Raw genomic sequence first — 15192 nt, 5'->3', positions numbered from 1 at the left:
TGCCTTTACGTCTTCCGAATGGGTAAAGGACTACTAATGTTTAGCTTCTCTTTCAACTGATTATGGAAGAGATGAGCAGCATAGGATTAGGAGTAGAAAGAATATTTAGCTTTTTTAGCATAGATTTAACGCGTACTTAACCACTTTTTCAACGAATATTAACAAATCAGAGATCGGAGTAAGAGGCTAGCTAACGTCTAATACATGTTATAGTTTCAACATATGTTACATATTAGAACTCAAATATGTAAGCTCAAGAACTTGGAGCTTGAGAAGCTGTTGCAGTGGTGGAGTTTTGCTTCGTGTACTTGTGTTACACACACAGGATGGTGTGTGACACACGATTCGAAGAATAAAAAGGAAACATCAAGATGTGATGATATGGGATATTTCCATATGCTTTGGATGACGAAATAAGCATTAAAAGAATATTATTAGATCACAAATTGGAAGATTTGGTGATGCTAAAATATAGGAAATATTATATTAGATAATAGGAAAAGGTTATTTAATATATATTGGGGTTTTGACCTAGTTTTAGGGTTAGAACTTTCACGTTGTAATTCTCAGAGAGAAACACAAAGGATTTTGGGGTTTCATAGCTGAGTGAATTGGTAGACTTGATCAACAGGTGTTGAGTCAAGGAAGTTGGGTGTGTTAGAAATCGATCCGTGTCGAGTCGTGTAATTCGGATCAAACAAGTCTGTAAGAGATTGTGTAAAAGATTTCTAATAAAAGAGATTTGTGTTCTGGAATTATTTTGTGCCTTGTGTTTTCGCTGTATCTCGAACTTACAATTGGTATCAGAGCAGGACACCTAAACGAAGAAGACATCTTCGAACCAAGGTGAGATCCTGAGAAGAGAATATGGCGATTTTGGCACAAAATATGTTGCTGCTGAATGATATGAACTATGGGTATTGGAAAGTAAGAATGAGAGCAAACTTACGTGGAGCTGATGAAGATATATGGACAGTTGTTCAAACTGGATGGGAAGAACCGTTTGTGATGCAAGAAGATGGTTTGAAGAGACCTAAACTGAAGACAAAGTGGACAGCAACAGAGAAAAAACTTTCAAGGTTTAATGCAAAAGCACTGGATACAATCTTCAGTTCTGTAGATGCAAAGCAATTTGAACTTATTCAGGGATGTGAATCAGCTAAAGAGGCTTGGGATATACTACAAAATGCTTTCGAGGGTACTGCGAATGTTAGGAGGATAAGATTGGACTTGCTTGCATCACAGTTTGAAGACATAAGGATGAGGGATGATGAGAAGATCAGAGATTTCAGTGCGAAGCTCAGCTCCATAGCCAATGAAGCACAAGTTTTAGGTAAAAAATATGAAGATGCAAAATTGGTGAAGAAGTTTTTGCGATGTTTGCCTACTAAGTTTGCAGCACATAAAGCAGCAATAACATTGACGATGAACACTGATGAACTGAAGTTTGCTGAGGTAGTAGGGATATTAAAGGCTGAGGAGATGGAATTGGAATCTAAGTGTTCAAAGCCTGCTCAAGACTCTCAAATTACAGTTAATGAAGACATCCAGAAAGCTAAGAAGCTTGAAGAATCTATTCACTTGGTGATTCAGAAACTTGAAGAAACCATGAATCTTTTGAATAAGATGTCCAGCGACAGACTGCCTAGAGAAGAAGAAAGACATAAATGGCAGGCAGTGGTGTGTTTTAATTGTCATGGTATTGGGCATGTCAAAACAGAGTGTCCATCATTCAAGAGAAAAGAAATCAAGTGTAATGGATGTAATGGTTATGGGCACATAAAATCAGATTGTGTGAACACCAAGAAGATGAAAATGAAGAGAAGTTGCAGTGATAAAGTGCCAGAGAGAAAAGAAGATGCTCTCAATTTTGTGTCTCTTCATGGAGTTATAGGGTCTGAAAAAGACATCACTAAGGATGAAATTCGTATGTCATGTGTGTCACACACCAATTCAGATGCGTCACACAGTGATACAGAAAGTGATTTAGATGCAGATCTTCTAGCCGAGTATAAGGTTCTCTTTGGTAAATTTGCAGAACTCAGTCACGAAAACCTACAGCTCATCAAGGATAAAGCTGTCTTAAAAGATCAAGTCAACACCCTAGAGATGGAACGGACTGATGTGAAGGGTGAATCAAAGTGTAGGGTGAGAGAGGATGATAATGAAGACGAGCTTCAGTCTCTTAAGAGAGTTATTGCAAAGCAGAATCAAGTTCAACAGGAGTCTGAAATAAAGTTTCATCAGATGAAACAGCTGTTGAATCAAGAACTTGAGAAGAGTCAGCTTCTGGAAAGACAACTTGCTGAGAACTACAAGAAATTGAGAATGTTGAACACTGGATCAGCAAGTCTGGATCATATCTTGTCAATTGGGCAGTCTCCAAAAATCAGTTGGGGTTTGGGTTATAAAGGGACGACTTCACAAGAGGTTGACAAGAATGAAGGAATCAAGTTTGTAAAACGCTCAATCCCAGTTGTTTCAACTGAACGAAAGGATGAAACTCAAGCAAAGACTGTGGTTCCAAAGATACAAGACAGAAAAGTTGTTGCTAAGCGAATGAATGGCTGTCTCTTTTGTGGTAAGACCGGACATACTGTTGCTTTCTGTTATTCTAGGAGAAACCAGACTGAGCGAGCTTGGAGGATGAACTTTTGTTATGTGGAACCTAGAAGATATGGACATGTTTGGATAGCTAAGAAGGATCTGTATCCTAAGTTTATGAAAGGTGTGTCACATGAGCATATTAGTGTGTCATACAATCGAATGGGTGATCAATATACTGAGTTTGAAGAACCAGTTCGATGGCCTAGAAGGTACTGAGAGTTTTTGATGGTCCCACAAGTATCATGAAGTTGTTCAAAGAGTTTTTCACTCAAGCAGGGGGAGATGATACTTAATTCAGGGGGAGTTTAAGTTAGTACTTTGGTGGTATGTATGATGCATATTGTTCTTAGGCTTGAGTTGTAAAACTCAGTGAAAAAGGGGGAGAATGTAAGCTCAAGAACTTGGAGCTTGAGAAGCTGTTGCAGTGGTGGAGTTTTGCTTCGTGTACTTGTGTTACACACACAGGATGGTGTGTGACACACGATTCGAAGAATAAAAAGGAAACATCAAGATGTGATGATATGGGATATTTCCATATGCTTTGGATGACGAAATAAGCATTAAAAGAATATTATTAGATCACAAATTGGAAGATTTGGTGATGCTAAAATATAGGAAATATTATATTAGATAATAGGAAAAGGTTATTTAATATATATTGGGGTTTTGACCTAGTTTTAGGGTTAGAACTTTCACGTTGTAATTCTCAGAGAGAAACACAAAGGATTTTGGGGTTTCATAGCTGAGTGAATTGGTAGACTTGATCAACAGGTGTTGAGTCAAGGAAGTTGGGTGTGTTAGAAATCGATCCGTGTCGAGTCGTGTAATTCGGATCAAACAAGTCTGTAAGAGATTGTGTAAAAGATTTCTAATAAAAGAGATTTGTGTTCTGGAATTATTTTGTGCCTTGTGTTTTCGCTGTATCTCGAACTTACAAAATACACCACACTAGAATATGTCTATAGACGTTTGATAAGTCATACATCAAACTAGAATTTGTTCGAATCCTCAAAGGGCCCCGAGTCCCATGATGTGATATTCGCCTTTCTTTCTGAATGTTTATGTAATTTCTCTATGTTAGAACTATTGAAACTCCTAAGCAAATTTTTAAAACTTCTTAATTTAAAGAATATATTTGATGATAAAACTAGAGATGGTCCTAAGACTCCTAACTTGCTCGTTTATTCTGAAGCAAGTGATATGATTCCTCAACAAAGTGTAGATTGTGTTATCTTACTTTACACACATGTGAGCTTCTTGTATTGAGTTGTTTTCATCTTGAGATGCCTACTCGTGTAGTTTTTTCATGTGTACTTCTGTTATCTGCATGGCCGTGCTTGAATACAAGCCAATGAAAAGCATAAGCTTGGGGCCTTAAAAATTATATTACTATTAAAGGCCAATTCTGAACAATAATTAATCAGATATGTTGGTAATGTATTTACTAGAATTAGATAAAGGTGTGCAGTTTGATTTCTCCCCATAACATTTCAAATTTTCATGATTTTGGGAAGGTCAAATAAATATATTTCAAATTCTAAGAGTTTTGAGGAGGCAAATAAATAGTTATGCTTCAAGGCCTAAAATTCTCAAACACGGCCCTGGTTATCTGCCTCTTCTAAAAGTCATCCTATTTGTTTTAAATATAGTATCACCCTTCACTCATTTACGATCCCCCCCATATCATTCTGCAAATAAACTTCCACCATATGGCTATATAGAGCACACAGTAATGAATGATACAAGATTGTGACCTTTAGCGTTTTAGCATGAGACCCTGATGTCATCCTCTTTTTGTTATTGTGCCACAATATAAATATTATATATAGAACTATATATATGTATATCGCAGACTACTTTGATCGAGTGAGATATAAAATACGAAATTTTCTTACCTATATCCATTCTAGACGTGTCCTTTTCATGCATCTTGATTAATTATCTTCTTTGTCTTTGACCAATCAAGCCCAGACTGGTCTTTACCTTTTAATGAAAATTATATTAGAATATGCATATAATATAGTTCTTGTTCAGCAGGAAAAAAGGTCAGTTTTCATATACAAATTAGACTAAACTTAATAACATACATTAATATTTCCAGAATAGTACATACAACATCAAACATTCAAATACAAAGTTAGCTTCACAAGAAACATATATAGCACATACCAACCCAAACCATGTGAGACACACACACACACACACACACACAACCCATCTTGCGTCAAGAGCCTGAAAATATTGTACAGCCAAAATATGCCTACATGTCCCTGACTTGGAACATGTTGCGATTCTTGACGACGATGTCGTACATGTGCATCGTCTTAAACCTGGAGAAATCAGTAGGGAGTGAGATGAGATGAACGGTGGATGCTTTGTGGAACTGAAGAAGGTTAGGCTCCCCGTAGTAACGTTCCCAGCCAAGTGCGTAGAGATGTTGCTGGAGATGTGAGTAAGAAGTTATGACCTCGTTGCTTGGAGTGTATACCAGAACCTTTCGCTTTGCCTTCACGATGTTCGTCTCATCAGCTCCGGGATTCTCCACTAGCCGAATGACGCCATTCTTGAACACCCACACTCCCGACATCTCCAGGTCTCTTTATCTTTTGAAGTCGTTCTTGAGTTATTAGGATAGAGGAGACATGGTTATATAGCAAGCTCATTTATTTTTTCTGCCAGTTATTGTATATTATATATTTCTTGAGAAGTCTGACAGTAAATAGTGTTACCACAGCGTTTTTTACAAAGTTTTTCAGAGCAATGTTTTTTTTGTTAAAAATGAGATGATGTGCCATTTTGAAATATATAAATAGTAATATATTATATAACACATGGACAACTTTGGTAACTTTATTAGGATTTGGTTTTTATATGTATACACAACTTAGTTAATAAATCAATACGTAAATCAAACATATATACAGAGCCGGTCTTGGACATAGTGGTGTGAAACATTGGAATGGGCCCCCACTCTATGGGGCCCCCTATTTGTAATTTTTGTCATCAGTACGTATGTATGCTGAATTGCTGATATATGTAATCTTCAATGCAAAGAAAATTTGAAAAGTAAGTTTCGATTGTGGTCTTAAAAATAAAATAATATGAAGAAAGTTATAGGTTGATTTAGATGATAGTAAATACTAAATATTATAACAAACTAAAGAAGTAAACTGCATCGCTTTTTCTTTATGAAACTAGCTATGTCTATTCAGTTTCTTCTCCTTAGAAGGAACTTATTGTTCGTAAGAAAAGCAGATAGTTTTTTTTTAGGTAAAATCAAAATTTGATTTATTTTCACAATTTTTTTATTATTAAATTCTAAAGAAATTTTATTTTGAATAGGGCCCCGAAAATATCAGGTCTGGCTCTGCATATATAACACTAATCTGATTAATATTCTTCATAACTTAACAAATATGTTTGTGTCCCATGGTTGAAAGATTGAACCGCCATTTGAATTGCAGTTGTTAACCGTGTGTTAATGTTTTACACATGCAACTCAAGAATTTACCAAATTGTATATAGTATCTTTCGCAGTTGACCTCTAGTTTGTGAATAATTATGTGAAGCCATTCCTGAATCAGATTATAAGCATGGGCATTCCTTCACTTTCTTGGACTGACAAGTCATTTCGAAGTGTTTGGGGGTATATTGACATACAAAATTGAAGAAGCCAATATATCAAAAAGAAAGAAATGTGATAATGGGGGAAAAGTATACACAGCAAAATTCGAATTCAATATATCTATCTCACAGGGATGGGCAAAGGGGATCACACGTCTTCAAATTGGTCCATACAGTAGAGCATGGGTTGAATCAACCCAACTTCCATATATATTTTAGTTGTAATATAACGAAAACTCAATGTTCATGAGTATTATATTAAATGGAAAAATTTTTGTAGAAGAAAAATAGAACTAAACTAGAAACAATTTCAACAAATAGCCAATAGGTCATTCATAGTCTAGCATGGCAAACTATCATGAAGAAATTTTGAAATATACCGTAACAAATTTTACTTTAACAGTCATCTATCAAAAGTAGTGTTTGTTCGACATTCATCTAGAAAACGAGTATCAATCTTGCTTTTCTTGCTCTTTCCTCTCACTTATAACAAAATAGTTTCAGTTGTGTTCTCAGACCTCACTGTGGACTCGTGAGTCACGAGGTAGATTAAGATTTCAGTTTTGGATAGTAGCTGTAATACTATATGGGCTAAGATTACTATCACCTTAAGGCCCAATACAACCCCTTAAGTTTGGCGCCCAATCCCAAGTCGTCTGTTTTCTATTTGCCGCTCGATTCAGCTTGACAGCATCTGAAACTGAAACCGAAACTGAAACTTCTCAGAGGATTCTAGAGAGAGAACCAGCAGAGAGAAAGGGGGAAGGCAATCTAATGGCGTCGAATTCGGAAATGGGATCGGCTGATTTTGAATCATTGCTCTCTACCTCAGACGTAGAGCTGTTGAAGAGGGCTTGGCGTAACGAGAAGGCGGCGCCGGAGATTCTTCCGTACCAAGGTGATCTTGTCGAAAGAGCCAAAGGGCAGATTGAATTAGTGGTAATTTTTCTAAAAGCCCTAATCTTTTTTTTTCTCTTGGGTCTTCCTTAAAATCTTAGTTCCCATGTTACCCAGATATCTACTGGTTGTAAAGTTTGAGTCTTTTTTGAAAATTGTGTAAACTACAGGAAGGGAATATTGAAGATTATGTGGAAGATGGTATCGACCCTTTGGTGGTGTCGCTTTATCAGATGGATTTGGACAGAACCCAGTTTCTGCTGAGATCCTATCTTAGGGTTAGGCTTCTCAAGGTGTGTTCTTTTCATTGATTTCATTTGCCATGAATGTCTGAATAATTGTTATATTATTAGTCTGTTAAAGTGTTCATTATAAAGAAAATGTTGCTTAATGATCTTTCTTGTTATGTCTTCAGATAGAGAAGTTTATGTTCCACATCCTGAAGTCAGAAGAAGCTGAAAGTCGCCTTTCTGAGCAAGAGAAAGCGTTTGCTAGAAGGTTTGCTTGTTTTGTTTTTTTTTTGTTTACATAACTGTCTGATTTTATGTTAATTTTGGCTGGTGTCGTGTGAGACATATATGAATGAATGGTTGCAGGTGTGCTGCTGATTTAACAAAGCATTTCGAAGAGAGCGTACTGCTTAAGTTGCCGGAGAACTATCAGACGGTTCAAAAGCAATCCCTTATAAGTGATGAGGATGATATGGGTACACTTACTTAAAAAAACCTCATGTTCCATCTCTCAAAATTTAGAATCTCAGTTGGTTTTAGCTAAGAGTTGTTTGTGTTAGTGATGACGACTAAGAGTGTGTCTTGTGTTTTCATTACCAAGTGCCGGAGCCGAATTTGGACACCTTTGTTGTTTGTAGAAGCAAGAACTCACTCAAACTCAATCTATACGAAGAGTGAGAACCCATCATTTTTCTCCATACACAAAGTTTTCTTCTTGTAATCTAAGTGGGGTTTGCTTGCTCTCTTATTTCGGCAGAGGTGAGACGCCCGTGATTCTGGATTTGGACCGGGGCGAGCCCAGCTTCGTACGTTACAGGGCTGTAAAAAGAGCATTCGAATCTGGGGAAGTTGAGTTGATCTGAGAGATCACAAGCTAGAGAGGTTACAATATGTATTTTTCACTATAAATCTGTTTCCATTGCATAAGCATTAGCTGGTGCTACCATTGTTCATTCTCTACGATCCTGAGTTGTGAGTTTCCTGAATGTAATGGGTAGAGACTTAACATTCCCTGTGGCTTGTGTAGTTGTACCTAGCATTAGCTATTTCTTAGTGATAATCATAAACTAAACTAATTTACTTTTGGTGCCAAAGATAAGGATTCAACCATAATCAACTAGACCAGTAACCTAAGTTCGATTCCTTCATGGGCCTTACACTGAGGAAGAGGATCGTTAGAGATGAAGGCTATAACAGTAATAAGCAACAAAAAAAATATGTTTTATCTGTTGGTGCCGTCTCCATGCTTGACTAGAGCAACAACCGATGAGTTCAAGCTAGATTGCGACTCTCACAACTTTCACAACGGCACTTGTATTCTTGCATCATCGGCCCTTACGGCCTTAAATCATAAAATCTGTTTTATTTATTGATTTCCTCCTTGCTCATAGGATTTATGCACCCACCAAGCGACCAAACTAGAAGACTCATGTTGTTGTGACAATATGCAAAGTTCAAGCACAGACATAATTAAAGTGCAGAAATGAGTTTTATAACACACCGAAAGGTTCCAAAAAAAAAAAATCTTTGTTGGTGTGACGATCGATATGAATCACATATAATTCGTTGAAATATCTTGGATCTTTAATTGCAGTTTGTAAACTTTAGATTTAAATTTTGGCAAAAATTAAAACTTTAGATTTAAAATCTAACTGCACAAAAAGATAATTAAAATTTAAAACAATAAAATTCTGAAGAAAATAGTAGTAAGATAATATTCAAATTAAAAAAATGTTATCTTCTAAATAGAATAACCCCAAAATCCGTAATCTATTTATATAAAGTTGAGTTACTTTTTTCCTGGTGATGCCACCTCAGCATCCAGCGTGGAAACTCAAGCCCTCCTGCATCGACACGTCAGAAACTCACCGTTTCATTTAACGCGCGTATCATGATGGGCTTGCTTCGTGAATTGCGTGTTTGGACTCTGCGATTGGTACCGACCCGAGAAGAGGTGCGTCCACTAACCCTAATTGCTCCATCGAATGTTTGCAGATCGTCTCTCCTTTCTTCCGACGACGGCGCATGACCTTCCTTTCCCAGACTGAAACTGATGGAGTTGTAACTTCGTGTTTATTCTAATTAATTCCATCACCCACTATGAATTCTTCGTGTTTATAAATAAGGGTTTTCGATTGTGTCAGACTCATCATAATCCTTATAAACCTCACCAGTCATTGTTGCCTCATCGATTCTGACATATATCTGACGGGATGACGGAGCCACCATGGTTACGTTCGAAGATGACGGAGCCTCAGCCTCAGAACGAAGAGATTCTTCTTGCCATGGAAGAAGCTGAGTTCAAAGAAAAGGTTTATATTCTCTTCTCTGTATTTAATCATGTATGATGAAATCTGTGTGATAATCATGAAAGATAAATTCTGGGTTTTGATTCCCGATTTAACTTTTTAGCAGAAAGAAACTGAGAGTGATCGAAGAAGAAGATGGCGATGGAAATAGCAACACTGGCTCCTGCACCGATCACATCCCTGGAGATAAACATCATCCTCTCACCGGGAAAGACGAATACTCACAAGAAGAACATGATTCAAGTCTCCAACACGAAGAAACCATTGTTCTTCTACGTTAATCTCGCCAAGGTATTGTTACTTTAAAATCTCTTTGATCGGAACGAAAATTCCACACCGGATCTAGGTTTTTGAGCATCTGCTTCTTATATTTCGTTTGTGGATGGCGAGATTGGCTTTGTTGATTTAGTTTTGATTCATGAACAATCTCTAGCCTTTATATGTCCACCAAAGTGTTTGTTTGTATTCCAAATAGAGAGATTTGAAAAAGTTTCTGGATCAATTTTGTGTGATATGCATTGCGTTTGATGCAGAGAGGTACATTCAGCAACACAATGAGGTCGAGCTCTCTGCACTCTGAATGAATATATACCACATTTTCATCATAACTTAAAATCTTATCGAAAAAAACATGGACTGGTCTCTCTCTTCTTTGTGTATTTTTCTTTTAACTGTTTTAATTTTCCCACAGCAATAACGACCGTGGTAACAATCTCTGAGATCTTGAAGAACACTGGCTTGGCTACGCAGAAGAGTAAGTTCTTTTTTTCATGATGATAGAAAAGCTTTCAATCTAATTCAACTCTATTGTTGTTATTATTATTGTTCAGAAGTGTTGACATCCACTGTGGGAATGAAGGATGAGACCAAAGGAAAGATGGTTCAGAAAGCAAAGGCAAGTTTCACTACTTTAGCATCTTCTACTTGAGATTGTGTTGGGGAAATCAGACAAGTTTGACTCTTTGGTGCCACCTGTGACCAATGGCAAGACTCCTTAGGAAGTAGCTAATGCAGAGACGTAGGCGGCTGCTGTTGAATCACAAGAAGCCACCGACGCCTAGGGACTGATAAGAAACACGAGATCAGAAAGATGAGTCATAAGCTTACCCATGATTGGAAAACCCATAGTTGAAACCATCAAGAAGAAGACGATAATGAAGCAGATGATGATCCAGACAATGCAGAGGAATCAGATGAAGAAGAATCCGAGCAAGAAACCAGTAATAATCCTCATAACAAACAAAAAAGTTTTTTTTTAATGCTATTAGTTTTGATTTGGAGAATATTTTTGTCTTCTAAAAACTCTTTATGTGTCGAAACGAGTGTGATTGTGATTTTGGAAGATGAGTTTACCTTTTGCTATGAACAAGTTCAAACTTTAATCATGGATTATTAGTCATCTTTGTTTCATGATGTTCATTTTTATATTAAACTTGACCGGTCTAGATAAGTTTGATACGTTCATAAAATCATAATATAAATCAGTATGTGAGTAATGCCCAAAATCCAAAAAAACCAACTAAACCAAACTATAGACTAACCAAATATAAACCAAAAATATAAAATTCTTTTGCGGTTATGGATTCCCAAAATGAAATATAACGATATCACATCTTGGTAAAAGAGTTTTAATCAAAGAGTAAATATACATCTATAACATATGGTTAACTAATTAAATACTTAGGTTTTAGAGCTAAAGAGTGAGTTTATGAATAAATTTAAATTTTTAAAAATAAAAAAATAAAAATGTAAAATTTTAAAATAAAAGAAAAATATTATTTTGGTCATTTTATTTTCTGATAATTATTTGAAAGAATTTCCCTAATATATATATATCTACCAAATCATGTCATCACTTCATTTTGTAATCTTACTGACAAACAATATTTGCTATCACAGTATAATATATATATATATATATATATATATATATATATATATATATATATATATATATATATATATATTCTGCGGTGGTATTTTGAAAAACTCAACTCCCAAGTTTTATTTTTTGATCCCATTTGCTGCTGTGAAAAAAATATCAAACTATTTTAATTCCATTTGTTGATTACCAGATGTATTAACAAAAAAAAATGGATTGATTGCTACACTTGATGGTTTAAAATCAAATTAGTCATCGAAGTAATTAGTCTATATGCAAATGAACGAATAAAATAATAGACAGGTGTTGATGATGCTCATCGACTAAATTGCACTGCCAACTAAATGAACATACAAAAACGGTTACACAAATTTCATATTTTCACAAAAATATATATCACTTTCCGCGCGTAACAGTCTAACTCTAAATTTTAAAAATATTCATAAGGAAAAAGATAATTTAAAATTTTTGCATTAAAAATTATTTTACTTAATATCAAAGTATCATAATTACAGTAGAATAAACAAAAAAAAACATGTAAAACTATTATGTATTCATGAACATTTTAATATTAAGATAATCATAATATATAAGAAAAATAACAAAACATACCCAGTAAAAAGTAATATCACCTTAAATTTTGAGTAATCTAAACATTTTGAAAACTTTTTAGCTGATATATTTATGTATTTTTTGGTTATTAAAATGTCTATAAGATAGAGAGAGAGAGAGTAAAATTATGCTAATAGTAAAAAATAGTTATTTGGTTAAATTTTAAATTAAGAAAATAGTATATCTCATATAAATCTTTTACAAATGTAAAACCTAAAACACAAACCACAATTCATATAAAAATAATAATTTTAATCACAAATAAAAATATATTCCGTCCGTAGGGCGGGCCGACACTAGTTATTTTATAAAATCTTATTCTTCCTCTTTTTTTTCTCCAAAATATCTAAAACGTTACGTGTGCCGAGTGCCGACCAATAAAAGAACAATAATGTTTAGTTGTTTACTGCAGAGAGTCTTGAATAGAGAGCATAGGAGGAGGTGATATCCAGCAAAGTCTTCGCCTTTCAATCTCTGTGATGGACTGTGAGTTCTCTCTCCTTTTAATCTCTATGAAATTATTCGCATCTTGTGTGTTGTTGCGTTTCTTGAATTTGCGTAGATGAAGTTTGGAATCTTAGTCCTAGGGTCTGTGACACACATGAGATTTGAGATGAATATCATCCTCTGTTGAACTTACGAGAGTTTAGAAGATTAATGTTTATTGCTTATTTGAGAGTTGCAGAAAGTCATTATCTTTTGAGTTTGGTGTTTGTTTAGGCTTTGAGGTTAGCAAAATTGGTGACGATCTCTATCGAGTTAACATGAGAGTTTGTGTCTTGCTTGAATTAACTCTTGTGTTCTTGAAATATCAAAATTGTTTCTTTATTTTGTTAGGTTGATTTCTTTGTAAGCCTTTGGACAAGAGGGCGAGGTGTGTGTGTGTATTGGTTGTAGTAGAAAAACTCGGAAGATACTAACAGCAAATGGGTCTCTAGTTCCCTCTTGTTACCCAAAACCTGCTTTAGCATCTACAACATTCTGAGAATAAATAAAAAAATGCATCTGTGGCCATCGTTGAAACTTAGAAACTCTTTCAAGAGCACTAGCAAGAAGAGATATCAGAGGACTAACAGCAGCGGGCAACACAGCCAAAGCAATCAACAGAGACTCCTAGAATCTGGCCCTGAGATTCCATCTGGTAGCTGGTTTAGTGTTGTCTGCGGAGATCTTGCCATGGTTCTCTCTTGCTGCTTCTGTTGTTTCTGCTGCGGAGGTACTAAACCTTCTTGAATCTTTTTTCCCCTTTATAAGCCATTTTCTCTTTTGTATATGTTTGCGATCTCCGGATGAAACTAAGCTTTTGAGACCTGATTAGCTCATAAACCTGAACCGAACTAGTGATTTAGTTTTCTCAGACACACAAGTATTGAATGTTGACAAATGCTCAAAAATTCTAGTTTGTGTCTGAACCCTTGAGCGTTAACATAGAGGATTAACTCAACTGTGGATTTTCTCTTTTTTTTTTTAAGAAGAATGTTTCTTATTCTTTAAAATCATTTGTTCAAACTATTTCAGCTTGCATTTATGAGGAAGAGAATTGATGCTAAGCTGCGCCAGAGCTCCCACTGGAGGGAGTAAGTGGCAGATAGTTATATCTCTTATAAAGTATACACACTCTTCTCAAAATGTAGCATATCATTTCCATTGAATTTCTGAATTCATATCTTTAGCTTTTCTACAATCAACTACTCCCTCCGTTTTTTTATTATAAATCGTTTTAGAACTATACACATGGATTAAGAAAATCTTTAATTTTTTAGATTTTCTAGACAAAAACATCATTAATTGTTTATCTAATCACAATTCAACCAATACAAAAATAGAAGATATTTTATCATTGATTATACTGCATTAAGTGTAAATAAATTTTACATAGAAAACCGAAAACGACTTATAATTTGGAACAAATGAACTTCTCTAAAACGACTTATATTAAGAAACCGAAGGAGTATTATATTATACTGTTAAAGTTGTCTGATTAGTGTTATTAGTGAACTGTTTTTAAATATCTGAAACCATACTTGTAATCAAAACTCAATAAAACACATTTGTTATGTTAACTTGTTGGTGATTCCTCCTCCATAGCTTCCCCACCTATTGATGACCTGCCACATCATGATAACAGTATCTTCTTTTCTCATCATCAATCCACCATTCAAAAGTATGTCATCTAACGCGCTTTGCAGAGGACATTGAATTTCTTATTTCCCTCGTATTAAACAAGGAAGAAGTATTCAAACTTTAGGCCCAAGATTCAAATGGATCTAACTACATAGCCCAAACTTTGGACTAATGTCAGTTAAATACGAAAGTAGTACTCTGTAGCTAGTGTCGGCTCTCGCTCGCTACTTTGTCACTCGTATTTCCTCGGAGCATACACACACTGTAGCTACGTGTCTCTCAAACATCATCGTGCAAACTGGACTTGAAGGAACCCTATTCTAGAATGTCTCAGCCACAGGTATACCCTGTTGCACAAGAACCACCAGCACAACCGCAAGTAAGCGTTTGTTATTGTCTTTGATTAGACAATTAGGATATGGTCTGTATGATCAATGGGCGTCTTATTATGTCTAATGTGTGAAATACCGTTGGACATAGCTCTATATCACCACTTTTTATGCATCCGATACTTGGAATTGTACATCTATACAGAAGTATGCATCAGCGGTATAACACGTATTTACATATCTCGGTGCAGGACTTGCAGATACAGAGTGATGACTTGGAAGAAGTAGAGTTGCTACAACAGAACGCTAACGCTTAGCTCTAGAATGAAGATCCTTACCCTTACTTCCATCCACGCCATGTTTCTGTACTTTGTAATTAGTTTCCATGGTTTTAGCTTCACCCCACCTTCACTTCTTTAGACATTGAATCTTACGTATTTATGTTGGGTCCGAGTCCATTTTAATATATGTATCAACCTATGGTTTTTGATCCTTTTCTCAGAAGTTAGAGACATCAGGTTAACTGAGTTTTTGGTGCATAATATTTTCTAAAATTGAACTTTACTATCGGATATAAC

At 35.5% G+C, this 15192-nt stretch overlaps 3 protein-coding genes and 1 long non-coding RNA gene across 7 annotated transcripts; 3 read left to right on the top strand and 1 right to left on the bottom strand.

Moving 5' to 3' along the window:
• Nucleotides 1–4671: 4671 nt before the first annotated feature.
• On the bottom strand, nucleotides 4672–5238 carry LOC108854390 (flowering-promoting factor 1-like protein 3). Its single transcript, XM_018627932.2, has one exon. The coding sequence runs from the start codon at nucleotides 5192–5194 to the stop codon at nucleotides 4868–4870; it is 327 nt and encodes a 108-aa protein (XP_018483434.2). The 5' UTR covers nucleotides 5195–5238; the 3' UTR covers nucleotides 4672–4867.
• Nucleotides 5239–6898: 1660 nt separating this feature from the next.
• Nucleotides 6899–8288, top strand: LOC108837180 (DNA replication complex GINS protein SLD5). The gene is made up of 6 exons (XM_057006688.1): nucleotides 6899–7170; nucleotides 7299–7421; nucleotides 7544–7626; nucleotides 7725–7834; nucleotides 7960–8032; nucleotides 8116–8288. Exons 1-6 carry the CDS (start codon nucleotides 7006–7008, stop codon nucleotides 8219–8221), a joined length of 660 nt encoding a protein of 219 aa, XP_056862668.1. The 5' UTR covers nucleotides 6899–7005; the 3' UTR covers nucleotides 8222–8288.
• Nucleotides 8289–9320: 1032 nt separating this feature from the next.
• LOC108837181 (uncharacterized) lies at nucleotides 9321–11049 on the top strand. Of its 4 annotated transcripts, none has more exons than XR_001947293.2 (4): nucleotides 9321–9670; nucleotides 9774–9958; nucleotides 10359–10421; nucleotides 10498–11049. It is a non-coding gene; the product is annotated as an uncharacterized LOC108837181 (long non-coding RNA). The 4 variants fall into 4 exon arrangements; XR_008945512.1 differs by having other exon boundaries at nucleotides 10201–10421; XR_008945510.1 differs by having other exon boundaries at nucleotides 9774–10421.
• A 1458-nt stretch (nucleotides 11050–12507) lies between these two features.
• Nucleotides 12508–15106, top strand: LOC108837644 (uncharacterized). Its single transcript, XM_057006679.1, has 4 exons — nucleotides 12508–12647; nucleotides 12999–13377; nucleotides 13680–14664; nucleotides 14866–15106. Exons 2-3 carry the CDS (start codon nucleotides 13161–13163, stop codon nucleotides 13703–13705), a joined length of 243 nt encoding a protein of 80 aa, XP_056862659.1. The 5' UTR covers nucleotides 12508–12647; nucleotides 12999–13160; the 3' UTR covers nucleotides 13706–14664; nucleotides 14866–15106.
• Nucleotides 15107–15192: the final 86 nt, after the last annotated feature.

The sequence above is a fragment of the Raphanus sativus genome, chromosome 4, assembly GCF_000801105.2.
Source record: "Raphanus sativus cultivar WK10039 chromosome 4, ASM80110v3, whole genome shotgun sequence".
NCBI lineage: Eukaryota > Viridiplantae > Streptophyta > Magnoliopsida > Brassicales > Brassicaceae > Raphanus > Raphanus sativus.
Note: the sequence above shows the minus strand (reverse complement) of the source record. Positions and strands in the feature narration are given on the sequence as shown.

Coding starts and splice junctions, on each gene's coding strand:
- LOC108837180 (XM_057006688.1), top strand. CDS start 7,006: ATGGCGTCGAATTCGGAAATGGGATCGGCTGATTTTGAATCATTGCTC. Junction 7,835..7,959: donor AAGTGATGAGGATGATATGG/GTACACTTACTT, acceptor TTCATTACCAAG/TGCCGGAGCCGAATTTGGAC. Junction 8,033..8,115: donor AAACTCAATCTATACGAAGA/GTGAGAACCCAT, acceptor TTATTTCGGCAG/AGGTGAGACGCCCGTGATTC.
- LOC108854390 (XM_018627932.2), bottom strand. CDS start 5,194: ATGTCGGGAGTGTGGGTGTTCAAGAATGGCGTCATTCGGCTAGTGGAG.
- LOC108837644 (XM_057006679.1), top strand. CDS start 13,161: ATGCATCTGTGGCCATCGTTGAAACTTAGAAACTCTTTCAAGAGCACT. Junction 13,378..13,679: donor CTGTTGTTTCTGCTGCGGAG/GTACTAAACCTT, acceptor AAACTATTTCAG/CTTGCATTTATGAGGAAGAG.